Raw genomic sequence first — 26648 nt, 5'->3', positions numbered from 1 at the left:
GGTCTGCTTGGTCTGCTTTAAAAGCCAGCGATTTAGCTGAGTGAGCTAAACCAGACCCTTTACTGTCTGCTCCCCACAACCCTTGTCTGTTAAAAATCCGTCCAACTCTGCCTTGGATGAATTCAATGACCCACAGCCTCCACTGCTCTCTGGGGAAGAGAATTTCACAGACTAACAGCCCACCGAGAGAAAAAGACTCTCCTCATCTCCACCTTCAATGGTAGACCTCTTATTCTTAAACTGTGTTCGTTTGTCCAAGCTTCTGCGATAAGTGGAAACGTCCTCTGGTGTCCACCCTGTGAAGTTCCCTCAGGATTTTTTGGGCGTGATTCTCCGCCCCCCACGCCGGGTGGGAGAATAGTAGGAGGGCCTCCCGACATTTTTCATGCCCTCCCGCTATTCTCCCCCCTCCACGCCCGACCCACGCCACAAATCGGCACTCGCCATTTTTTACGCCGAGCGACGATTCTCCGAGGCCAATGGGCCGAGCGGCAGGGCCTTCACGCCCGTTTCAACACGGCAGCAAACACACCTGCTCGCTGCTGTCGTGAAACGGGCGCCAGATGCCCGTTTGGGGCATCTAGAGGCCCGATTGGCACGGCAGTACCACGGCCGTGCCAAGGGGGGCATAGGCCCACGATCGGTGCCCACCGATCGCGGGCCGTGCGCCCGTAACGGACGAACTCTTTTCCCTCCGCCGCCCTGCAAGATAAAGCCGCCACGCCTTGCGGGGCGGCTGAAGGAAAAGACGACAACTGTGCATGCGCGGGTTGGCGTTGTCCAACCTGCGCATACGCGGCTGACGTCATTGACCGCGTCAGCCGCGTCAACCTTGACGTCCGTCGTCAAGGCCGCGCCGCAATGATGCATGGGGCCACGCTCCTAGCCCTGCCCGGGGGGAGGGGGAGAATTGACCCTGGAAGTGGGCGTGAAGGCTGCCGTGGGTCACGGCCTGTGATTCTCTGCATTTGCGGAGAATCTCGCCCATACTTCAATAAGGTCACTTCTCATTCTTCTCAGCTCCAATGTGTATAGGCCCAACCTGCCTTCATAGGTTAAGCCCCTCGCCCCAGGAATATGTTGAATGAACCTTCTCTTGAGCTGCTTCCAATACCAATTCCAATTCCAAGTATAGATTTTTTTCAAAGGAGACGAAAACTGTACATAGTACTCCCGATGTGGTCTCACCAGGGCCCTGAGCAACTTCAAAAACCTTTCTTACTTTTATAGCCCATTCTATTGCACTTAAAGAATTGAACATTTGTGAATACATTTGATGGATATGTAAATGTTTTGGTCAACTGACGGCATTGTGATTTTAAACATTGCCATCCTCTTATGCCAAGGTTTAGCCATCCTCCCCCGAGTAATGGTGTCCCACTGTGAGATTAACATTCATGCGATGTCAACCTCACTCGAACCAGTCTCCACACCCTTGTGTGATGTCAGGGAGATGTGTTTAAATCTTCATTTGAAGTGTGTGATGGATGCACTGATAACCCTTCTTCCACAAGGAATGCCATTGAGTGAGGGAAGTTCATCAGCCTTGAGTTTCTACTGCCATTTGTATGTCCTCAGTGATAGTGACAGAAGACAAGACACGCACGGGAAGAGGAGATTCCTAAGCATCTCATCTCACTCGCACAGAGGTTGCATTGTTAGATGGCAGCGGAAGATTCAAGTCTTCTCTTGCATTTCTCTTGTTCCTCAGTGAACTCTCAGTTGCCAGAGTGAGCGCATTCACAGGGCAACACAGACTGAAGCAGAGACCTTGGCCTGGCGATGCATGATGCCAGGTTGAAAGTGTGAATGCTGGACCCGTTCTTGCTGCAAGTGGTTGGACACCCCTTGATATGAAAGGGGAGGACATTGAGGGCTAGGAGCAATGTGGCCAAATACCCTCACTTAACTTGACTCTTCCTGCAACCTGTCAGCAATTAACGTATAACGGGCACATCTCCCATGCTGTGCTTCCTCCATGGTGCTGTCTGTTCATACTGACAGTCAGCAGGCTCCTGAGCTTCCTGGGCCTATGGATCTTAATTCTGTGATGTAATTTCATCCTCCTCCATTTCACTCTTTGACAAGGGATCATCTCTTTGCATTGCCAGATTGGGCAGCACACTGCAATAATGCATAACGGTGAAACCCTATTGGGAGTGTACTGCAGTGAGCCACCTGAGCAGTCCAAGCCTCTGAAGCACAGCTTTGAAAGTCCATGGTCTGCTCTATAATGAGAGCGTGTGGAGCTGTGAGCAGTGTTGTACCTGTCCTTGGAATGACTCTGAAGGCAACACACCAGTGTCATCAGGCAGTGTTTCAGTGGGTACTCCTTATCCCCAAGCTGCCATCCCTGCAGACGTTCAGGCCCTTTGAAAATCTCAGGCACCTGGCAGTGACTCAGGATGTAGGAGTCACGGCAACTCCCAGGGTATGATGCACACATGGTGCAGGGTGTGCTTCAGATGATCACACATCAGTTGAACGTTGATGGAATGGTGGCTCCTACAGTTAATAAACATTAGGGGCTGCTGCCATGGAGTCCACATAGCCACATGGGTGCAGTCTGTTGCACCTTGTGATGTTGGGCAGCCTGAGATGGCAGCAAATCCAGTGAATATTTGAGCCTGGCTAGCTTCGTCCAGCGCAAGCCTGACATAATGATGGGCCTTCCTGTAAAGGGCGTTGGTCACCTCCTTTATGCATTGCGAACTTCAAGATGGCACACAGGGCCCCTATTGATTCATGGAAAGACCGAGAGACAAAATAAAGAACACTTGGGTCACCTTCAAAGCCACTGGCAGAGGAAGTCTCCAACGCCACATGGCGACATGGCTTCATGAAGAATGTGGCACATGGGATCTATCCGACCTCGGGACAAGTACAGGTGTGCCCGGTGTAAATCTCTGACTCATCTTTATATGGGAGACCCTTCTACAGTAACACTAGGGCCGGTGAGTTGCCTCTGTTGTCTGGGTTTTTCCTCCTGACCCTCTTGTTCATGCTCTGGCTTCCCTTGACCATGTCCGTCAGGTGGGGCCTCCTGCTGGAGCTATGCTTGGCGTTGCTCCACTTCCTTCACCCCCTGAATTGCATTAGGACCCTTACAAAGACAGCATTGAGCCCTGGATCTATTTCTCCCTTTGCTTTATCTCTGAAATTAAATGTTGAACACATTAATTATTAAAGGAGCCACAGAGTGGAGCCCAGAATGTGAAACACTTGACAAGTAAAGATCTGCAGTTTTTTTCTGTCTTACTAGCATGGTGGCTGATGCAACCTTGCTCCTGGGATGCTAGTACAGTCATCGATGTGACCAAGATGACACCCCATATTTACAACATCTGGAGCCCGGACAGGATGATAAGGTGTGAATGTGATGAGTGATCCAACCTAGCTCGGTGCTCCAATTCTGATGTGGCATAGTAATTACCAATCAGTTGCTCATGGTCAATGATTGATGCTCCTTGGCCCATTATGAATGTCTATTCTGGTGAGCATGTGACTGGCCTTCATTGATGGATGCAATATATGTGTCAGCTGTGCCTCCTTCACTCTTCCCTGCATTCCCAAATTCTAAATTCCTATATGTCACTCTTGAGATTCAGCGGCTGTGATGTGAAGCCATTAATTTCTAATTATCCCTTCAGCAGTTCCAATGAAGGCATTGGCTTTCAGTGGCTTTCTTCGCAACAAGGCCAAGCACAGGCCATCTTTCATTAATCGCTGTGTTTATGCTTTAACTGATTGAAGTAACTTTTAATTGTATTTGTGAGACATTGTCCGGAATTCTCCAGCTGTTCGCTGGTAGCGGGATTGTCTGGTCCCACCGGAAGCCCACCTCTGCCTGCGGGTTTCCCAGCCGTATGGGGTGGCTTCAATGGGAAATCACACCGACAGCAGCGAAAACATAGAATCTCAACGCCAGCGAACGGCGCATCGCTGAGAACACGAGGCTGGGAGACCAGAGAATCCAACGTTTATGCTTTAACTGATTGAGATAAAAATTGTGCTACACACCTTTGTCGGGGGCAAGAAGCCTTCGCAAGGGCAACAGAGGACGGATCTCTCAACGTATGTTGAATAAAGACCAGTAAAGACTCCTTTCCACATCGCCACAGGACTTGTCTGTAATCTTTGACTCTTCACTGCAGACCTCAGACCAAGGACTTTGATTTACAGAGTTCCCCATTGCCCTGATGATTGAAACCGACATGGTTCCCTCCCAAACCACCCCCTTTTCTGAATCTGTGTGACCCATCCCTCTTGGGTCACACTAACATTCAAACCTCCTTCTATTCAAACATGTCTTATCCCTTTGACTCCTTGTTTGCCAGCATTTCACATACCCTTGTCGGCCTTCATGTTCCCTCATCTCGGTCTACCCTCTGCCTTCCATTGTTCACCATCCTGCACCACCTCCTTGCCCCTCTGCTTCCATCGTGCTCGCTTCCAATCTCAGAGTCTTCCTTTCCCATTGCCCCGCCTTTGTGCTTGCCATTCCCCTTCACAGCCCTTGTACAGCCTTCCTTCCCTACTGCCCCCCCTTATGTTCGCTCTTCCCCCATACAGTCCTTGCACAGCCTCCCTTCCCCATCACCACCCTCCCCCGACACTCCTCCGCTGGTTGAAATGCTAATTTCTTAAAGTGGAGATCTGCCTAAGTGCCATCGCACAGGGTTGTCCTCGTGGACAACGTAAGCAAAGAGCGGGAGGAGACCAACCCAAAGGCCCCAGCAGTGTGGTGTTCATCGCAAGGAAGACTGGTGCAGTGCTACGGCAAGTAGCCTCTGTACGTTGCACACATTTCAAAGTCACAGGTGAACTGAGGTCTGATGTGCGCAGGCCAATTATTTCCAAACAGGTTTCAGTCCAATGTAATTTCCCTGTGAGTTGATGTTTGACTGGAAGTTATGACATCATTCCGGCGAGCACCAGTTCTAATGAGCATTCGTGAGATGATAATGAATTAGGCAGCGTGATAATGGACCATTATTGGCAGAATCTTTTTTACGCTGGTGGGTTTTTAAACTTTTTGCCTGCCCCTGGATTCGACACTGCTGCCCCTCACTAAACCTGCCATGGGTAGGGTGGACAAATTCTGCCCCATAACGTTTTGCTCATTAAAATTAAAAAGCAAAAAAATCACCTCTATAGACTTTAATTTTCACCTAAATGTAGACAACCTTACTTTCGAGAACATGCCAGGAATCAAAACCTAGCAATTACAAGTAATGTTATTGCACAAACGCTTGCATGCCAAACACAGATGTTAACACATTTTCTTAAAATGGGTTAAAGGTTATGTTAAAATACTAAAGAGGGAATTCAAGGTAAACATGTTACATGTGCATACAACACATCACCCACTGTTATTTCCTGGCTCAAGTAGCAATATTGAGATGAACTCCGAGACATCATACCATAAAGCAAAATTAATTTGTGATCACTCAGAAAATTCTGAGGCAAGTAGTTTGTCAAGATTTCCTTTTCCTACCTGTCTGCTGTCAGCTCTCCAAAGGCCATTGACTGTTTGTGTTGGAGCAATGGTTACTACAGGTGGAGTATTTGCCACTGTCTGACTTCCAGGCGGAACTATTATTGTTCCGGGAAGCCGTTTGGGTGTACCAGCGGGGGAACTGTGATTGGCAGCTGGTGACGATATAGGAGAGCGTTCGCTGCCATGGGAAGATCCTGAAAACATATAAAGAGCAAAATGAAATAAAATTGCATTATGTGGTTCCTATTAATCGACTTTGTACTAAGTAAGTAAACACCCTTCCCTTCATTTAACACAGAGTACAATGTTCAATACAGGACTCTAAGAAAATATATATATTTTTCTTGATGATGAAAGAAAACATATTTATCTTATATATTACAGTTTCCAACCTAACTCTCTTATTATCATTTCTAAGGAAGAGGTCCAAGTAGTTGCTGATGCCATTAGTTAACTGTCCTTCTGTGGCCAAGATTGAGGTGCACATTTGGGTGAATTCACTGATCCTGCATTCCCAACAAGGAAATGGCATTGAAAAGACACTGGATCAGGGATACAGTGTTCCCGTTCAGGAGCTTGAGTTGTGGAATCAGGGACAGTGTTCCAGCTCTGGTGTCTGGGTCCGAGGATCCGGGTTAAGGTATTCCAGATCTGGTCCTCCCTCCATTTTTTCAATGGGAGGCTGCAGATTGGATAAGTCTTCTGCGCAGGTGAAACCAAGGCAGAATCCTAGCTTGCAACTTCTTGAGAGAAGATAAGCATGTGCTTTGCTTCTTTCTTTGCTAAGATTGTAGTTTCCACTTCATAGCTGGCCATGAGAAGAGGGAATGAAGAACAGTGGGCGAAATTCTCCCCCCCCCCACGACGGCTGGGAGAATAGGGGGAGGGCCTTCCCGACTTTTTTGGCGCCCTCCCGCTATTCTCCCCCTCCCCCGCCGAAATCCCGACACGAATCGCTGCCGCCGTTTTTTTACGGCCGGCAGCGATTCACAGCTGTTAGAAGGGCCGAAGTCCCAGCCCTTTACGACCTTTTTACGAACGGCAAACACACCTGGTCCTGCCGTTCGTAAAAACGTCGTGACCACCTGGAAAAAAATAACCATGGCACCGATTGGCACGGCAGTACCACGGCCGTGCCAAGGGTGCCATGGGCCCGCGATCGGTGCCCACCGATCGCGGGCAGCGGGCCCGATGCCCGCGCACTATTTGTCCTTCCGCCGCCCCGCAGTATCAATACGCGGGGCGGCTGAGGGGCAACCCGGACCGCGCATGCGCGGGTTTCGCGCAAAAACGCGATGACGTCACCCGCGCATGCGCGGGTGGAGTCTTCCCGCCTGCGCATGCGCGGCTGACGTCATATGACGCGTCAGCCGGCGCTAAGTCCGACAAGCGGGCTTAACGATTTTCGTTAAGCCCGATTTGTCGGAGCCTCCGACGTCGGGCTGCTAGCCCCGACGGGGGACCAGAATCGGTCCCCCGTCGGGAAGGGGCGCGATGCCGTAAAACCCGCCTGGGGTTGTTGATAGGAGAGCACTTCAGGTCAAGTAGAAAATAACATAATGCGTTAATGAGCCAGGAACCAATTTGTTGGCCTTCACACACACCTTTGGTGCTGACAGAACTGATAACATCTCAATATGTCCTGGTGCTCGTTATGATTAAATGTTGAGAGCTACTGATACACAAGGAAATAAAACAGGCAAAGAATGAACACAATTCAAACAAATTGAAGGGGAAAGAAGGTTAGAATATTTCCCCAAAACAATGTAAGTTTTATGTGACAGCTTTGGCTCAGTGACAGCACTCTGAGTCAGGAGCTCTGACGCCACTTCAGTGATTTGAGAGTGTGTTCTAGATTAATGTTTCAGTGCGGTGTGAAGGGAGTGGTGATGGCATCTTTTAAAAGGGTGTTAAAAGTGAGCCCCCGAGGACTTCCGGTTGCGTCTATGACCAGCTAAGTCGCACATTTGGCAGCTCCTGCGACAAAGGTGTTTAAGGGCCGATTGGAGGGCCCCGACGGTACTGTAAAGACGAATCCCGGTGGGGGAAGGCTCCCTGAGGAGAGTGAGACCAACTTTATGGTTGGTACTCGGAGTGGGGCGACAAAAAAAGCGGCAGCAGCTCCCCGAAAAAAGCGGGGGAAGAGGACCAAAATGGCGGCCGGTGGCGCACTAGAAGATTGGAGAAAATGGGCGGAGGAGCAGCAGGCCGCTCTCCTCCGGTGTTTTACGGAGCTGAAAGTGGAACTCTTAGAGTCTATGAACGCGACGACCACAAGGCTGTTGGGGGCCCAGGCGACCCAAGAGGCGTCGATAAGAGAGCTGCAGCAGGAGATGACTGCAAGGGAGGAGGAGGCCACGGTCCTCGTGGGAAAGGTGGAGGTGCACGAGGCACTCCACCTGAAATGGCAGAGCCGCTTTGAGGAGCTGGACACTCGAATGAGGCGGAAGAACTTGAGGATCCTGGGCCTAGCAGAAGGCCTGGAGGGGCCTGATCTCCCGAAATATGTAGCGGAGATGCTGAGCTCCCTGATGGGAGAGGGGGCCGGTCCATCGCCCCTGGAGCTGGAAGAAGCATATCGGGTCATGGCTAGGCGGCCTAGGGCGAACGAGCCCCCGAGGGCGGTGCTGGTGCGATTCCAGCGTTTCTGTGATCGGGAGAAAGTGCTGAGGTGGGCCAAGAGGGAGAAAAGCAGCAAATGGGAGAATTCGACGGTGCGGATATATCAGGACTGGAGTGCGGAGGTGGCAAAGCGGCGGGCCCGGTTTAACCGGACGAAGGCGGTGCTGCACGCAAAGAGGATCAAGTTCGGAATGCTGCAGCCAGCGCGTTTGTGGGTCACCTACAAGGACCAGCACCATTACTTTGAGACCCCAGAGGAGGCATGGACTTTTGTTCGGGAGGAAAAGCTGGACCTGAACTAGAACTTGGGAACGCCGGCGGTCGAGGCCGCCCGAGTACCCTTGACTGAACAAGTGGCCCATGTCTTTCTTAGGCCAGGTCGGAACTTGGTTAAAGTTGATGGATCGTTTGGTTTCTTTGAAACTTGTGTTATGGGGGGTTTCTTTGTTCCTTTTTGTGTGTCTCTTCCCGTTGCCAACTTCCCTTAATTATTGTTGTTGTAGGGGGGGCTTTTTTACTGTTTTTTGATCTGTTCTTTAAGGGTTATGGTTACTGTTCTGTTCGATGGAGGGTGATGGTTAAATACGTTATTATTGGGTAGTTATTTAGTTATGCAGGCATAGTTATGTATTTATGTATTTATTTGAGAGTTGTTATTTATATTGTTATATTGTTAAGTTGGGGAGGCGGGACGGGGGGGGGTGCAAGTTGGTTATGCGTGTTTTCTTTTTCTCTTTTTCTTCCTCTCGTTTTAAGGGGGCTTTTTTATGGGCTTGGATGGGGACGGGGGTGGAATTGAAGATGGCGGGGTAGGGTGTGGCCGGGCGAAAGCGCGGGCTTTCCCCTGTTTCCCGCACGCGGGACGGAGGAAGGGGGAGGAGAGAAGAGTGGGGTGTGGCCAGCAATGGCGGCTTTTCCCGCGCTGAAGCGGGGTCAGAGAGGGATGGCGAGGGGGGGGGGGGAGGCCCCTCCCCCCCCCACATCGGGAGGAGTCGGAGTGTGGCAGGGGCAGCCGGGTCAGCGAAAACCAGCTGACTCTCGGGAGTACGATGGTGGATACACCGCGGCTAGGAGGGGTCCTAGCCAGGGGGGGGGGGGGGGGGGGGGGGGGGGGGGGGGGGTTAGGGGGGGATACGGGTTGCTGCTGGAAAGGCCGAGGACGGGAAGGGAAGAACGGGAGGAGAGAGGGGGAGGGGCCATCGCCATGGGGAACGGGTCAGAAGGGGAGGGTCGACCCGGGGCGAACAGGGGACAGGACATGGCTAATAGACAGGGGAAAGGGACGGGTCGCTCCGCGACCCGGTTGATTACTTGGAACGTGAGGGGGCTGAATGGGCCGGTCAAGAGATCAAGGGTTTTTTCACACCTAAAGGGACTGCAGGCGGATGTGGCAATGTTGCAGGAGACTCACTTGAGAGTAGTAGACCAGGTACGCCTGAGAAGGGGGTGGGTGGGACAGGTGTTCCACTCAGGCTTGGACGCAAAGAACCGGGGGGTGGCGATTTTGGTGGGAAAGAGGGTGTCGTTCGTGGCGGCGCAGGTGGTAGCAGATAAGGAGGGTAGGTACGTGATGGTGAAGGGTAGGCTGCAGGGAGAGAATGTGGTGCTGGTGAATGTGTATGCCCCGAATTGGGATGACGCGGGTTTTATGAGGCGCCTGTTGGGCCTCATTCCGGGTCTGGAGACAGGGGGCCTGGTCATGGGGGGGGGACTTCAATACAGTGCTCGACCCTGGGCTGGACAGATCGAGTTCCAGGACGAATAGGAGGCCGGCAGAGGTGCTAAGGGGGTTCATGGAGCAGATGGGGGGGGGGGTAGACCCTTGGAGATTTGGCAGGCCAAGGGCGAGGGAGTATTCTTTTTTCTCCCACGTCCACAGGGTGTACTCCAGAATAGACTTTTTTGTACTGAGCAGGGGGCTGATTTCGAGAGTGCAGGACACGGAGTACTCGGCCATTGCGATTTCGGACCATGCACCACACTGGGTAGAGGTAGAACTGGGGGAAGCACGGGACCAGCGCCCGTTGTGGCGCCTGGATGTGGGGCTGCTGGCGGACGATGAGGTGTGCGGAAGGGTCCGGAAGGGCATTGAGAGATATCTGGGCACGAACGACACGGGCGAGGTGAAGGTGGGGGTGGTCTGGGAGGCCCTGAAAGCAGTGATCAGAGGAGAGCTGATCTCCATAAGGGCACACAGAGAAAGGAAGGAGAGGCAGGAGAGGGAGAGACTGGTGGGGGAACTTATAGAAGTGGACAGGAGATATGCGGAGACACCAGAGGAGGGGCTGTTGAGGGAGCGGCGCAGTTTACAGGCCCAGTTTGACCTACTGACCACTAGGAAGGCGGAGACGCAATGGAGAAGGGCACAGGGCGCGGTCTATGAGTACGGGGAAAAGGCGAGCAGGATGCTGGCACACCAGCTGCGCAAGCGAGATGCAGCCAGAGAGATTGGGGGAGTGAGAGAGAAGGGAGGGAACGTAGTGCAGAAGGGGCAAGAGGTGAACGGGGTCTTCAGGGATTTCTACAGGGAATTGTACCGGTCTGAGCCGCCCAGGAGGAGGGGGGGAATGGAGAACTTCCTCGATAGATTGAGGTTCCCAAAGGTCCAGGAGGAACGGGTGGAGGGGCTGGGGGCGCCGATAGAGCTGCAGGAGCTAGTTAAAGGGATAGGCCAGATGCAGGCGGGGAAGGCGCCGGGGCCGGATGGGTTCCCGGTGGAATTTTATAAGAAGTATGTGGACTTGGTGGGTCCAGTGCTGGTGCGAGCCTTCAATGAGGCGCGAGAGGGGGGGGTTCTGCCCCCGACAATGTCACAGGCCCTGATCTCCTTGATCCTGAAGCGGGACAAAGACCCTGTACAGTGCGGGTCCTACAGGCCTATCTCCCTCTTGAATGTAGATGCCAAACTGTTGGCAAAGGTCCTGGCAACCAGAATAGAGGATTGTGTGCCAGGGGTAATCCATGAGGACCAGACGGGGTTCGTAAAGGGACGACAACTTAACACAAATGTCCGGAGACTGTTGAATGTGATTATGATGCCAGCAGTGGAGGGGGAGGCTGAGATAGTGGTAGCACTGGATGCAGAGAAGGCATTCGATAAGGTGGAGTGGGAATACCTGTGGGAGACGCTGGAACGGTTTGGGTTTGGGGAGGGATTTATCAAGTGGGTGAAGCTGCTGTATTCGGCCCCGATGGCGAGTGTGGTTACAAACGGGAGGAGGTCAGAGTATTTTGGGCTCCATCGAGGTACCAGGCAGGGATGCCCCCTATCCCCCTTACTATTTGCATTAGCGATCGAACCGTTGGCGATGGCACTGAGGGGTTCAGGGGGGTGGAGAGGACTGACAAGGGGAGGGGAGGAACATCGGGTATCACTCTATGCGGATGATTTGTTGTTGTATGTGGCAGACCCGGAAGGGGGAATGCCGGAGGTAATGGAAATACTAGCGGAGTTTGGGGACTTTTCGGGATATAAATTAAATGTGGGTAAAAGTGAGGTCTTTGTGATACACCCGGGAGATCAGGGGGAGGGAATTGGGCGGCTCCCCTTTAAGAGAGCAGTAAAGAGCTTCAGGTACTTAGGGGTGCAGGTGGCAAGGAACTGGGGGACCCTCCACAAGCTGAACTTTTCAAGGCTGGTGGAGCAGATGGAGGAGGAGTTCAAGAGGTGGGACATGGTACCGCTGTCGCTAGCAGGGAGGGTGCAGTCAGTCAAAATGACGGTCCTCCCGAGGTTCTTATTTCTGTTCCAGTGCTTGCCCATCTTTCTCCCCAGGGCCTTCTTCAAGAAGGTAACTAGCAGCATTATGGGCTATGTGTGGGCACATGGCACCCCTAGAGTGAGAAGGATTTTCTTGGAACGGAGTAGGGACAGTGGAGGATTAGCGCTACCCAATCTTTCCGGATACTACTGGGCGGCGAACGCATCGATGGTGCGCAAGTGGGTGATGGAGGGGGAGGGGGCAGCTTGGAAAAGTATGGAGAGGGCGTCCTGCGGCAATACAAGCCTGGGGGCGCTAGTAACGGCACCATGGCCGCTCCCCCCCACAAGGTATACCACGAGTCCGGTAGTGGCGGCCACCCTTAAAATCTGGGGGCAGTGGAGGCGACACAGGGGGGAAGTGGGGGGTCTGATGGCGGCGCCACTGAGAGGGAACCACAGATTTGTCCCGGGGAACACTGGCGGGGGATTCCAGAGCTGGCACAGGGCAGGCATCAGGCAACTGAGGGACATGTTCATAGAGGGGAGGTTTGCGAGCCTGGGAGAGCTGGAGGAGAAATTTGAGCTCCCCCCGGGGAACACGTTTAGATACCTGCAGGTGAAGGCATTTGCCAGACGACAGGTGGAAGGATTTCCCTTGCTTCCCGATAGAGGGGTGAGTGATAGGGTGCTGTCAGGGGTCTGGGTCGGAGAAGGGAAGGTCTCGGACATCTACAAAATAATGCAGGAGGTGGAGGAGGTATCGATAGAGGAGCTGAAAGACAAGTGGGAAGCGGAGCTGGGAGAGCAGATAGAAGATGGGACATGGGCGGATGCCTTAGAGAGGGTCAATTCGTCGTCGTCGTGCGCAAGGTTGGGCCTCATCCAATTTAAGGTGCTGCACAGAGCCCATATGACGGGGACTAGGATGAGTCGGTTCTTCGGGGGTGAGGACAGGTGTGTTAGGTGTTCGGGAAGCCCTGCGAACCATGTGCATATGTTCTGGATGTGCCCGGCACTGGAAGAGTTCTGGGAGGGGGTGGCGGGGACGGTATCGAGAGTGGTGGGAACCAGGGTCAAACCAGGGTGGGGGCTAGCGATTTTTGGGGTTGGGGTGGAGCCAGGAGTACAGGAGGCAGGGGAGGCCGGAATATTGGCCTTTGCGTCCTTGGTGGCTCGGAGAAGGATCTTGATTCAGTGGAGGGACACAAGGCCACCAAGTGTTAACACCTGGTTAAACGACATGGCAAGCTTCATCCAATTGGAAAGAATCAAATTCGCCCTCAGAGGGTCGGTACAGGGGTTCTTCCGGCGGTGGCAGCCCTTCCTTGACTTCCTGGATCAGAGATAGGAACTGGAGGCCGAAACAGCAGCAACCCGGGGAGAAAGGGGGGGGGGGGGAAGGGAGGGGGGGGGGGGGATAGCAACGAAGGGAGCACGTCAGCGGGGGGTCGCGGGCAATGACTGCCCGAGGCCATCGGCAGAAAGGGAAAAACGGTTTGGTTGCTAGACTGGTAGCGCGGGGGGGGGGGGGGGGGGGGGGGGGGGGGGAGGGTGGGGGGGTGCGCGCGGGGGGAGGGCGTGGGGAGGATATTCCAGGGGGGATTTGTTGTGTTATAATTTAAAATGTAGTAGGGGTAAATGTTTGTATCGAAAAATTTCAATTAAATTATTTAAAAAAAAAAAAAGTGAGCCCCCACCCACCAACATAAAGGGTGCTCTCTGGTGTTCTGACCAACATTTATCATTCATCCAACATCACTGGAGTTGGCTCTCTCATCATTTAGTTTTATTGTTATTTAGCACGCTATCAGCTGCAGGGATCCCATTTTATTTTTGCTGCAATTCCTCCTTTCAACATCTTCACCTTCAAAAACCTTCAGAAACTTCTACCCTGCCATCAGCCTGACCCATAGCTTTGGTCGGGATAGTTGCCACTATCAAAGAGTCGAATCCAGCGCAATGATGCATTCAGACCTGTTGCTGAAGCAGGTGAAGGCAGTCACTGATTTGAAGGGACCAGAAGAAGCTCAAAGGGAAAACTTGTTTGATCGCAGTATAAACCAAGGGGGCTTCTGATGGAGAGCACATTTTTATGACACCTGTGGAAAGACATGATGCTAATGACAAAGCCCCTCCCCAAAGGAAAATTTGATCCAGATAATTGAAAATAAAGATTCCAATAACTTGCCTGGATATGAAGTTGGAAGATTGCTTTCAGCAATGTGGGTTATGCACTGTGCGATGATAGCAGCTTTTTACCTCAGGAATCAGAATGGCCATGAAGGTCTTCCTCATTGCTTTTTCCTAGATATTTCTGTTATTATAATAACAGGGTGTACATTTGAATGAGGGACAGAAAGACTGGGAATGAGTGGCTAAAGAGTTAGCAGTCTGGAACAGGAATTCAACTCTCTTGAATCCATCCACTTCTAGTTTTAATGGAGGTGGGCGACCTATCAGCCTGGCAAAACCTTTTAGGGACTCAATTGCCTCCATTGTAACAGAGGGCCGAAGATTACAGGGGCTTGACTCCCGCCAATTGGATTGTCGGGGGTTAAACACATTGCAGCTGACTCGAACAGGCTTGTTGCTTGTTTACACTCTAATGAGCATTGATTGGTATCAGGCGTGACTTTTAAATTTGGACAATCAGATCAGCCAATAACTCTCCAGCAGCAACCCCCCACCCCACCCCCCAGGTATCTGTTATTCTTGTCCTGCTAGATGGTAGAGGTTGTGGGTTTGGAAGGTGCTGTCTGTGGAGCCTTGGTGAGTTACTGCAGTGCATCTTGTAGATGGCACACATGGCTGCTACTGTTCATTGGTGGTGGAGAGTTTGAAGGCTTGTGGAAGGGGGAGCAATCAAGCAGGCTGCTTTGTCCTGGATAGTGTTGAGCTAACTGGGTGTTGTTGGAGCTGTGCTCATCCAGGAAATTGGAGAGTATTCTGTTACACTCCTGACTTGTGCCTTGTAGATGATGGCTTTGAGGGATCAGTTACTTGGTGTATGATTCATAGCCTTTGACTTGCCCTGTAGCCACAGTATTAATGTGGCTAGTCCAGTTCAATTTCTGATCATGGTAACCCCCAGAATGTTGTTTGTAGGGGATTTGATGATGGTAATGCCATTGAATGTCAAGGGGTGATGGTTAGATCCTCTCTTGTAGGAGATGGTCATTGTCTGTCACCTGTGTGGCGCGAATGTAACTTGCCGCTTGTCAGCCAAGCCGGGATATTGCCCAGGTCTTGCCGCATTTGGACATGGGCAGTTTCATTATCTGAGGAGTCACAAATGATGCTGAACATTGTGCCGTCAGCCACAAACATCCCCATTTCTGACCTTATGATGGAAGGGAGGTCATTAATAAAGCAGCTGAAGATGGTTGGGCCTAGGACACTACCCTGTGGAACTCCTTCAGTGATGTCCTGGTGCTGAGATGAATGATCTCCAACCACCACAGCCATCTTCCTTTGTGCCAGGTATGAATCCAACCAGCGGAGAGCTTTCCTCCTGATTTCCATTGACTCCAGTTTAGCTTGGGCTCCTTGATGTCAAGCTTGGTGAAATGCTGCCTTGATGTCAAGGGCAGTCACTCTCTCCTGACCTCTAGCATTCAGCTCTTTTGTCCATGTTTGAACCAAGGCTGTAATGAGATCAGGAGCTGTGTGACTCTGGCAGAACTCAAACTGAGTGTCCGTGAGCAGGTTATTGCTGAGTAAGTGCCGCTTGATAGCACTGTTGATGACTCCTTCCATCACTTTGCTGATGATGGAGAGTAGACTGATTGGGTGGTAATTGGCTGGGTTGCACTTGTCCTGTTTTTTGTGTACAGGACACACTGGGGCAATTCTCCAAATTGCCAGGTAGATGCCAGTGTTGTTGCTGTACTGGAACAGCTTGGCTAGGGGGTGTGGCAATTTCTTGAGCACTTACTGTCAATCTAACTGTGCTGGGGGCAACAAAACAGTGAAGTATTTACTTTTGAAGTTGTAACCAAACATTTTTCACCCGAGAGCCAGTGACCCAAATGATTCAGGGGTTTCTAGTGGTCACTCTGATGTTGCTATACCACTATGTTCCCAAAGCTTTACAATGGGATGAGCCTATAATTGGAGTTACACGGTGTAGATGCACATCCGCAGTGAAATTTAATTTCAGCTTATGGCTTCCTTCTTCTGAATTCAGTAAAAAAGCACTGTCCATAACATTCACTGAACAAAGTTTATCCTGTAAACATGGCAATAAGCACAGGAAACAGGTCACATTTTTGGTTTCATTCTGAATTTATCTAGTTGTCCAAATGTACAAACTCACCTACGTTAGCGCCTCAAAGGGATAGACAAAGACAACAAATATTCTCTCATATTTCTGAATATAGGCAACAATATCAATAAAGGAATCTATCTTGGACAGATAGACAAATCTAACGGAAATGCAACTGAACCGGGAACATTTTATGTCTTGGCTGTTCCTTAACATGAATAAACCTGTTTAAAAACACCTCTGGAACAAAAGCAATCTTTAATCTGCATTACTTAGTCTAACTAGACAAATAAAGAATATAGAAATTTCCCCTATCTGGCACATGGTGAAACCCTGATGTACAATGGGTCACCAAATGAAAATTACTTTTTTTAGCCAGGTTGAGCAGGTGCTAACTCTGACATTGTTAGAATTCCAACTCGACGGGCACATGGTGGCGCATTGGTTAGCACTGCAGTCTCACGGTGCCGAGGTCCCAGATTCGATCCCGGCTCTGGGTCACTGTCCGTGTGGAGTTTGCACATTCTCCCCGTGTTTGCGTGGGTTTCACCCCCCAACCTAAAGATATGCAGGGTAGGTGGATTGACCATACTAAATTGCCCCTTAATTGGAAAAAATGAATGTTAAAAATTTAACATAAATTTATGTTAAAAAAAAAATTTCATCTCGCCTATTGCATTAATGAAGACTTTTGCAGAGAAAGGCACTATGGACTGTTAGGTTTGCATGCGGAGCAGTCTAGGATTGTCACCAATGATCAGTGACAGCACTGAAAAGGGGTAGTTGCTATTGTTCAGGGAAAAATTCAAATCATCAGGTTAACCTATACATATACTTTAAAGAAACAAATATACAAAAAGGTGTCTGAAACCCTGATGCAGAACACTTAGTATTGCAATGTATAAGTCAATACAAACGGTGAAGTTCAACTAGTGTGTTATATGTAATGAACTCCAATTGGCTTTATTGGTTGGCCAATTGGAGTATGAGCTCCCTCAATGATAGCTCATTGAGGGGGCCCATATAATCACCTGTGTAGGCTTTGTGAGCCAGTCTTAAGTTGACTGGATTGCTAGCAGCACTGTTTGTAGCTGCTCCTGTAATATCGTTATTGTAAATAAATATTGGTGTGGTGACGGAACTCCTGCCTCCCGTGGATTACTACATTATAGCAGACATATTAAACGTTACATACATTCCAATCAGCTCCATCATACAATAGGTACCCGGTATTTTACAAATGTAAAGATTTTGCTTGATTGGTTCCTTCCCAAGTAAACCCCAACAGGAAATTCAAAATAGACACTGCCTCGTCCTTTTGAAATGAGCTATCAGCAATAACTTAACAAGCTAGTTTAAGACATTTTGTCTAAACAAAGAAAAAGTTTCAACTGGCAACAAGACATGTTGAGGTTTCAAATTGCTCTCGACAACTCACATATATATTAACAAGGGAGCTATTTCCATAATACATGTTCCTCAATAGAACTTCAAGGTGCCTGGCAGCTCTGTAAGGCTTCCCAATAGTGAACATCTACCAAAACGCTTTAAGGCTGGCAGCATCAAAATTTCAACAAACCCTGCACTCTTGTTTAAAATGAATAAGAAGTAAATTACCTTAAGGCACATCAGGAAGTCAAGTGCTTCATCATTGTACATTGTACATATTTTAATTCCTGCCTTATTCTAATAGTACTGATCTTGTTCTTTTAAAAGCAAAACATTTCAATTTGCTGTGATAAGCATGCGAAGACTGGGGGAGGGCTAATGATTACACTGTTTCAGCGGCTCAATGTCAGTATAAAACATTCCTAGCATGCGTAAAGCAAAGAGTTAAGCATCTTTCACTTTGTTACAATAGTGATAATGTTTGAAGACGACTGTCTGGCACCAGCGTGACTATATCCCTTTGCTCTTTGGAGAAATTGTGCTCATTGATACCATTTCAGAAACTGATGTAATGGGCCAGATTTTCAACTCCCAAAAGGTGTGAATTGCTGAAATGAGTCTTCTTTTGCGGTTAAAAAAACAAATCTGCCTTTCTGACCCCATACCATTTTCGAATTGCCTGTTGGGAGGTTGGGAAAACATTGGGTGCAAAATGCAAACATATCACTCCCAAGGCCAAGGACCACAAGAAAATCACATTCCCTCCATCAAATTTGGGGTGGCGCAGTGGTTAACACTGCTGCCTCACAGCGCTAGGGACCCGGGTTCGATTCCAGCCTTGGCTGACTGTCTGTGTGGACTTTGCAAGTTTTTCCAATGTTTACGTGGATTTTATCCGGGTGCTCTTTTTACTCTTCGGTCCAAAGATGTGCAGGTTAGGTGCGATTATGGGTCATAGGGATAGGGTGGGGGATAGGCCTAGGTAGGGTGCTCTTTCAGAGTATTGGTGCAGACTCGATGGACCGAATGGCCTCCTTCTGCACTGTAGGAGTTCTATGGCTCTATTCTATTTTTATTCTATTTGTGTGCTGGTGTGGGTTTTGGAAACCCTAAATAAGGCACCGTCTTGGAGAGTTTGGCACTCCCGGAATAAGCCTGCTGAAGAGTTGGGAATATTCTAAACAATCTAAAATGTTTGAGACTTTCAATTGTCGCTATTAGTAATATATATATGTTTTTAACGAGGTTATTCATGAATAACCTTTCCCCCTCAATGAGGTATGGTGATCCTCAGGTTAAATCACTACCTGTCAGCTCTCCCCTTCAAAGGGAAAAACAGCCTATGGTCATCTGGGACTACAGTGATTTTACCTATATGTTTTTAACACAGTGACTCATCATAGGGATCTGTCCTTCAAGTTGACCCTTACATGTTATTCCCGGATAGACTTTTTTGTCCTGAGCAGGGGATTGATCCCGAAGGTGCAGGATGCCGAGTATTCGGCCATAGCGATTTCGGACCATGCCCCGCACTGGGTGGATCTGGAGATGGGGGAGGCACGGGACCAGCGCCCGCTCTGGCGCCTGGATGTGGGGATGCTGGTGGAGGAGGAGGTGTGTAAGAGGGTTCGGAGAAGCATTGAGGGGTATCTGGATACCAATGATACGGGGGAGGTCCAGGTGGGGATGGTCTGGGAGGCTCTGAAAGCAGTGATCCGGGGGGAGCTGATCTCCATCCGGGCCCACAGGGAAAGGAGGGAGAGGAAGGAGAGGGAGAGACTGGTGGGAGAGCTTCTGGAGGTGGACAGGAGATATGCGGAGGCACCGGAGGAAGGGTTGCTGGTGGAACGGCGCAGGTTGCAGGCCAATTTTGACTTGTTGACCACCAGAAAGGCGGAGACAAAGTGGAGGAGGGCGCAGGGCGCGATATATGAGTATGGAGAGAAGGCGAGCAGGATGTTGGCGCATCAGCTCCGTAGGCGAGGTGCGGCTAGGGAAATTGGGGGAGTGAAGGATGGGGGTGGAAATGTAGTGCAGAAGGGGACAGAAGTAAACGGGGTCTTTAGGGACTTTTATGAGGGATTGTACCGGTCGGAACCTCCGAGGGGGAGAGAGGGGATGGAGAGCTTCATGAACAGGCTATGTTTCCCAAGGGTTCAAGAGAGGCTGGTAGAGGGGCTGGGGGCGCCGATAGAGTTGGAGGAGCTAGTCAGGGGGATCGGGCAAATGCAGTCAGGTAAGGCCCCGGGGCCAGACGGGTTCCCGGCAGAATTTTACAAAAAATATGCGGACCTGGTGGGTCCCCTGCTGGTGCGAACTTTCAATGAGCCGTGGGAGGGGGGGGCTTTGCCCCCGACGATGTCGCGGGCACTGATCTCTTTGATCCTAAAACGGGATAAAGACCCCTTACAGTGCGGATCATATAGGCCTATCTCGCTCCTTAACGTAGACGCTAAGTTGCTGGCGAAGATCCTGGCTACCAGGATAGAGGATTGTGTGCCAGAGGTAATTCATGAAGATCAGACAGGATTTGTCAAGGGGCGGCAGCTCAACACGAATGTGCGGAGACTGCTCAATGTTATCATGATGCCGGCAGTGGAGGGGGAGGCGGAGATAGTGGTGGCGCTGGACGCAGAGAAAGCGTTTGATAGAGTTGAGTGGGGGTACCTGTGGGAGGTGCTGGAGAGGTTTGGATTTGGGGAGGGATTCATCAAATGGGTGAGGCTGCTTTACGTGGCGCCAATGGCGAGTGTAGTCACAAATGGAAGGAGATCGGAGTATTTTAGGCTTTATCATGGGACCAGGCGGGGTGTCCCCTGACCCCCTGCTCTTTGCACTGGCGATTGAACCGCTGGCCATGGCGTTGAGGGATTCAAGGAAGTGGAGGGGTCTGGTGCGGGGTGGGGAGGAGCACCGGGTATCGCTGTATGCGGACGACCTGCTGTTATATGTGGCGGACCCAGAGGGGGGAATGCCGGGGGTGATGGAGCTGTTAGCGGAATTTGGGGGCTTCTCGGGCTATAAGCTGAACTTAGGAAAGAGCGAGGTATTTGTAGTGCACCCGGGAGATCAGGAGGAGGGAATTGGGAGGCTCCCCTTCAGGAGGGCAGTGAAGAGTTTCAGGTACCTGGGGGTGCAGGTGGCCAGGAGTTGGGGGGCTCTTCATAAACTTAACTTCACTATACTAGTGCAACAGATGGAGGAGGAATTTAAAAGGTGGGACATGGTGCCGCTGTCGCTGGCGGGCAGAGTGCAATCCGTCAAAATGACGGTTCTCCCAAGGTTCTTGTTCCTCTTCCAGTGCTTGCCCATCTTTATCCCTAGGGCCTTTTTTAAAAGGGTGACCAGCAGCATCATGGGATTTGTTTGGGCGCAATGGCCCCGAGGGTGAAGAGGGTCTTCTTGGAGCGGAGTAGAGATGGGGGGGGGGGCTGGCGTTGCCCAACCTCTCGGGGTACTACTGGGCGGCCAATGTGTCGATGGTGCGTAAGTGGGTGATGGAGGGGGAGGGGGCAGCATGGAAACGGAGGGAGAGAGTATCCTGTGGGGATACAAGCCTGGGGGCCCTGGTAACGGCGCCGTGGCCGCTCCCTCCCACGAGGTATACCACGAGTCCGGTGGTGGCGGCTACCCTCAAGATTTGGGGGCAGTGGAGGCGACATAGGGGAGAAGTGGGGGGCTCGATGGAGGCTCCGTTAAGGGGGAACCATAGGTTCGTCCCGGGGAACATGGATGGGGGATTTCGGGGATGGTATAGAGCGGGCATTAGACAGCTGAGGGACCTGTTTATCGACGGAAGGTTTGCGAGCCTGGGGGAGTTGGAGGAGAAATTTGGGCTCCCGCCGGGAAACATGTTTAGATATCTGCAGGTAAAGGCATTTGCTAGACGGCAGGTGGAGGGATTCCGTGCGCTCCCCGCGAGGGGGGTGAGTGACAGGGTGCTCTCGGGGGTCTGGGTCGGGGAGGGGAAGATATCCGATATCTACAAGCTTATGCAGGAGGTGGAAGAGGCGTCAGTAGAGGAGCTGAAAATGAAGTGGGAGGGGGAACTGGGGGAACAGATCGAAGACGGGACATGGGCTGATGCCCTGGAGAGGGTAAATTCTTCCTCCTCGTGTGCGCGGCTTAGCCTCATCCAATTCAAGGTGCTGCATAGGGCCCACATGACTGGGACGAGGATGAGTAGGTTCTTTGGGGGTGAAGATAGGTGTGTCAGGTGCTCGGGGAGTCCAGCGAACCATGCCCATATGTTCTGGGCATGCCCGGCATTGGAGGAGTTCTGGAAGGGGGTGGCGAGGACGGTGTCAAGGGCGGTGGGATCCAGGGTCAAGTCAGGATGGGGACTCGCGATCTTTGGGGTTGGGGTAGAGCCAGGAGTGCAGGAGGCGAAAGAGGCTGGTGTGCTGGCCTTTGCGTCCCTAGTAGCCCAGCGAAGGATTTTGCTACAGTGGAAGGACGCGAGGCCCCCAAGCGTGGAGACCTGGATCAATGACATGGCGGGCTTCATTAAGCTTGAGAAGGTTAAATTCGCCCTGAGAGGATCGGTGCAAGGGTTCTTTAAACGGTGGCAACCTTTCCTCGACTTTCTGGCTCAACGATAGGGTACTGGGACAGTAGCAGCAGCAACCCGGGGGGGGGGGGGGGTGGGGGGGGGGGTGGTGGGGGGGGTGGTGGGGGGGGGGGGTGGTGGGGGGGGGTGGTGGGGGGGGGGGTGGTGGGGGGGGGGGGTGGTGGGGGGGGGGGTGGTGGGGGGGGGGGGGGGGTGGGGGGGGGGGGGGGGGTGGGGGGGGGGGGGGGGTGGGGGGGGGGGGTGGGGGGGGGGGGGGGGGGTGGGGGGGGGGGGGGGGGTGGGGGGGGGGGGGGGGGTGGTGGGGGGGGGGTGGTGGGGGGGGGGGACGGGGGTGGGGGGGGTGGGGGGGGGGGTGGTGGGGGGGGGGGTGGGGGGGGGGGGGGGGGGTGGTGGGGGGGGGTGGTGGGGGGGGGGGACGGGGGTGGGGGGGGTGGGGGGGGGGGTGGTGGGGGGGGGTGGGGGGGGGGGTGGTGGGGGGGGGGGGGGTGGTGGGGGGGGGGGGTGGTGGGGGGGGGGACGGGGGTGGGGGGGGGGGACGGGGGTGGGGGGTGGGGGGGGGGGGGGGGGGGGGACGGGGGGTGGGGGGGGGTGGGGGGTGGGGGGGGGTGGGGGGTGGGGGGGGTGGGGGGGGGGGTTGGGGGGGGGGGGTGGTGGGGGGGGGGGAGGACGGGGGTGGGGGGGTTGGGGGGGGGGGGGGTGGGGGGGGGAGGGTGGGGGGGGGGGGGTGGGGGGGGGACGGGTGGGGGGTGGGGGGTGGGGGGGGGGACAGGGGGGGGTGGGGGGGGGTGGGGGGTGGGGGGGGGGGACGGGGGGGGGGTGGGGGACGGGTGGGGGGGGGGGGTGGGGGTGGGGGGGGGGGGGGTGGGGGGGGGGGTGGGGGGGGGGGTGGGGTGGGGGTGGGGGGTGGGGGGTGGGGGGGGGGGGGTGGGGGTGGGGGGGTGGGGGTGGGGGGGGGGACGGGTGGGGGGTGGGGGGGGTGGGGGGTGGGGGGGGGGGACGGGGGGGGGGGACGGGGGGGGGGTGGGGGGGGGGTGGGGGGTGGGGGGTGGGGGACGGGGGGGGGGGGGGTGGGGGGGGGGGGACGGGGGGGGGGGTGGGGGGGGGTGGGGGGGGTGGGGGGGGGGGTGGGGGGTGGGGGGGGGTGGGGGGGGGGACGGGTGGGGGGTGGGGGTGGGGGGGGGACGGGGGGGGGGTGGGGGGTGGGGGGGGGGGTGGGGGGGGGGTGGGGGGGGGGTGGGGGGTGGGGTGGGGTGGGGGGTGGGGGTGGGGGGTGGGGGGGGGGGGGTGGGGTGGGGGGGGGGCGTGGGGGGGGGGGGGGGGGACGTTGATGGCTTATTTTATTTAAATTTGATTTATTTAATTTTAATTTATGGTTAAGTTCTCTTGTTGGGGGAGGGGGGTGGGGGGGAGTGTGATACATGTGATGTTACGGTATGGGGGAATTGTGGGTGTTATGGGGCTGTTAGTTGCATATTACTGCTTTTTGCTATACTTGTTGTTATATTTTTATATTTTCTGTAAAAAATTCCAATAAAAATTATTTTTAAAAAAAGTTGACCCTTACATTGACCACCTAGTGAAGATGTTATCATGCATTTCAGTACTTTGCCATTGAAGGAAGTTCCACAATGCATCAAAAATATAAACACACATGCATTGCAGAAGATAAAGATGCATGGCATTAAGGATAAAGTAGTAGCATGGATAGAGGATTAGTTAATTAATAGAAAGCAAAGAGTGGGGATTAATGGGTGTTTCAAAAAAAAAAAAGGGCAGCACGGTAGCATGGTGGTTAGCATAAATGCTTCACAGCTCCAGGGTCCCAGGTTCGGTTCCCGGCTGGGTCACTGTCTGTGCGGAGTCTGCACGTCCTCCCCGTGTGTGCGTGGGTTTCCTCCGGGTGCTCCGGTTTCCTCCCACAGTCCAAAGATGTGCGGGTTAGGTGGATTGGCCATGCTCAATTGCCCGTAGTGTCCTAAAAAGTAAGGTTAAGGGGGGGGGGTTGTTGGGTTACGGGTATAGGGTGGATACGTGGGTTTGAGTAGGGTGATCATTGCTCGGCACAACATCGAGGGCCGAAGGGCCTGTTCTGTGCTGTACTGTTCTATGTTCTATGTTCCTGTCAGCTTCTGCTCTCATATTTTGTGCTGTGATTTAAAGTGACCGACAGCTGCTTAAAACCTCTGGGCAGGATTCTCTGAGCCTCCGTGATAAAATCGCACTCGGCGCGGGAGCGGAGAATGGGGCATCAGACCCGCGGTCGACGCGGCGCCGGTTAGGGGCCATTGAAAGAAGCCCCCACAGCGATTCTCCACCGACAACTGGCCGAGTTCACTCGTGCTTCCATATGACGGGAGCTCAGAGTGGCAGCTGCAGACCCAGTCCACGGCTGCCCTGGTAGGAGGCGGGGGGGATCCGTCACGGGAGGCGCCTCCATGATGGCCTGGCTTGCGATCGGGGGCCACCAATCGGAGGGCACGCACGATCTGGAGGGGGAGGGGGGCCGATATTGTCGGGGCCGACCCATTGTGTGGGTCCGCCATGTTGCACGGACCCACAGCCGGAAGTGCAAGGCTCTGTATTGGCAGCCGGAGCTGCGAGGAGCACTCCGGGGCCCTGCTAGCTCCCTTCAAAATGAAGAATCCCTCTGGACTTTCTTGATGGAAGTCCAGAGTGATTCGCGCATGTTTTCTCGCAGGCGTGGGGACATAGCCCCATTATCAGAGAATTCCACCCCATGTTTTTGAAAATTGAAAAAAATTTCTCTACAGGTTTTCTTTCATTGATTGATAGCCACTCTGTTTTGAAATGAAAGTAGGAAAACAAACTGTTCTGTTAATTTATGGTAAGGTAGCAGGATGCTTTTGATACAACATCTGTATCCATTGTGAATGCTTGGCTGGGTTTCAATGTTGTTAATGGTCTCAACTCAGCAGGTAGTTGATCAGTCCAAGAATGACTGACACTTTCAAGAAGCTGTAATAACAATATGCCATTGACGTGGATTCTTGTTTATTTCCAAACCTAATAGACATTGAAATGATTACAAGTTTTATGCTGGGGTAGGTTTCTGTTCAATTATAATGGGTTTGAATTGAGCTCTATTAGATTGTCAGAGATTTAGGGCGGAATCTTCCCATTGGTTCAATGGTTGTGGAGGTGGGGGCTTGTTGGTGGAGAATCTAGAACTATGTGGTGTGTGGGTGTCGGGACTCACTTGAACAACCCTTGGCGCTGTCTCTGGAGTTTGGGATGGAGGCTGCCGGCAACGCTGGATCCAGGAACACCACAGCAGTGGGTGGGGGGGGGGGGGGGGGGGGGGGGGGAGCATGTACAAGTAGATCTTCCAGATTCAGTGTCCTGGAGGAGGTTGTGGGAAGATGGGCTAGGTCATTGTGGACAGCCTTCTTCAAGGTCCGTGGCGCGTGCCATTGCTGCAACACTGACTGCAAACTCTAGCCCAATCAAAGCTGTGCTCCTGCTTCCTGGTTGCAACCTGAATGCAATGCAGTCGCCTCAGCTGCAACCCATGAAAATGCCCTTTTGAGGCAATAAATGAACATATGGTTATGGGCGGTGTGGGGTTGTGTACAGCTGAATCGTTTTCAAGCATTGAGCCCAAATGTTGATTAAATATATAATCAATACCCAGTAGGACATACAAAAGCAAAATACTGCGGATGCTGGAAATCTGAAATACAAACCGAAATTTGACTGGTTGTTTAACCAGCTATTCAACCCGAATCCCCCAAACTTCCATTCCGACCAGCTCTGTGGCAGCAAAGTTCTGACAAATGCTTCAGCTCAATGACCTATCATTGCCAAGGTCATCAACCTGAAAGGTTAACTTTCTCTCTCCACAGATGATGCCTGACCTGCTGAGGATTTTCAGCATTTTCTGTTTTAACCCCAGCATGATACGCTTAGAAATTGATCATCAGTTTATCACATTTTGTACAATTCAGTTACTACAAAGGGGCACTGATTTTGGGTAGGAGGACAGAAATGTCAAAGCGCTGTCGTTTTGTGAGCCTGGTGGCTTCATAAGACAGCAGTGTGACCTTTCAGAATCTTTTAATGAAGGGTCAGTGTTGCAAAGGCATCACTGCTAATGGGTCGAACAGCATTGGGCCTGAGATTTCCTGACTTGCACTCAATGCTAGGAGTGCCTGCCGAATCTCGAAATCAGCTGAATGAATTCAAGAACACGGGCTAAGGCATAAAGATAAAACTTGTCACTGAAAAAAAAATCGTAGTAATTTACAAAGATGCACTCAGGGTTCAAATATATCCCACGGCACAAAGCTTCAAACGGTGATATGACCCAGAGGTTAAAAATTGTATTTCTGCTACCTTTAGCACACACTTTGAACATGTCAACATGTTTAACTCGATCAAAGTCTCTCTGAGCCTGTTATGCATATGGAGCTTGCTAGATGCGAATGAGTTACACTGAATTTATTTTCCGACAATTATATAAATCAGGTTCAAAAGCAGACTTTGTGAACGTGAAAAATCGAAGGCATACTTAAGCGCCCAGATTCAGAACAGCGTGTCCACGATGATGTTTTCCAGCTCATTGCAGCGTCTGACTGCTGTC

At 52.3% G+C, this 26648-nt stretch overlaps 1 protein-coding gene across 1 annotated transcript in view; it reads right to left on the bottom strand.

Moving 5' to 3' along the window:
• LOC119965894 (genetic suppressor element 1-like) overlaps nt 1–26648 on the bottom strand; it is a 212530-nt gene that overhangs the window by 89800 nt on the left and 96082 nt on the right. The window contains 1 exon segment of the mRNA XM_038796865.1: nt 5498–5694. Within this exon segment, the coding sequence (XP_038652793.1) occupies nt 5498–5694 (197 nt within the window).

Source organism: Scyliorhinus canicula, chromosome 5 (assembly GCF_902713615.1).
Source record: "Scyliorhinus canicula chromosome 5, sScyCan1.1, whole genome shotgun sequence".
Classification (NCBI taxonomy): Eukaryota; Metazoa; Chordata; class Chondrichthyes; order Carcharhiniformes; family Scyliorhinidae; genus Scyliorhinus; species Scyliorhinus canicula.
The sequence above is the reverse complement of the archived record's forward strand: the minus strand, read 5'-3'. Positions and strand labels throughout refer to the sequence as shown.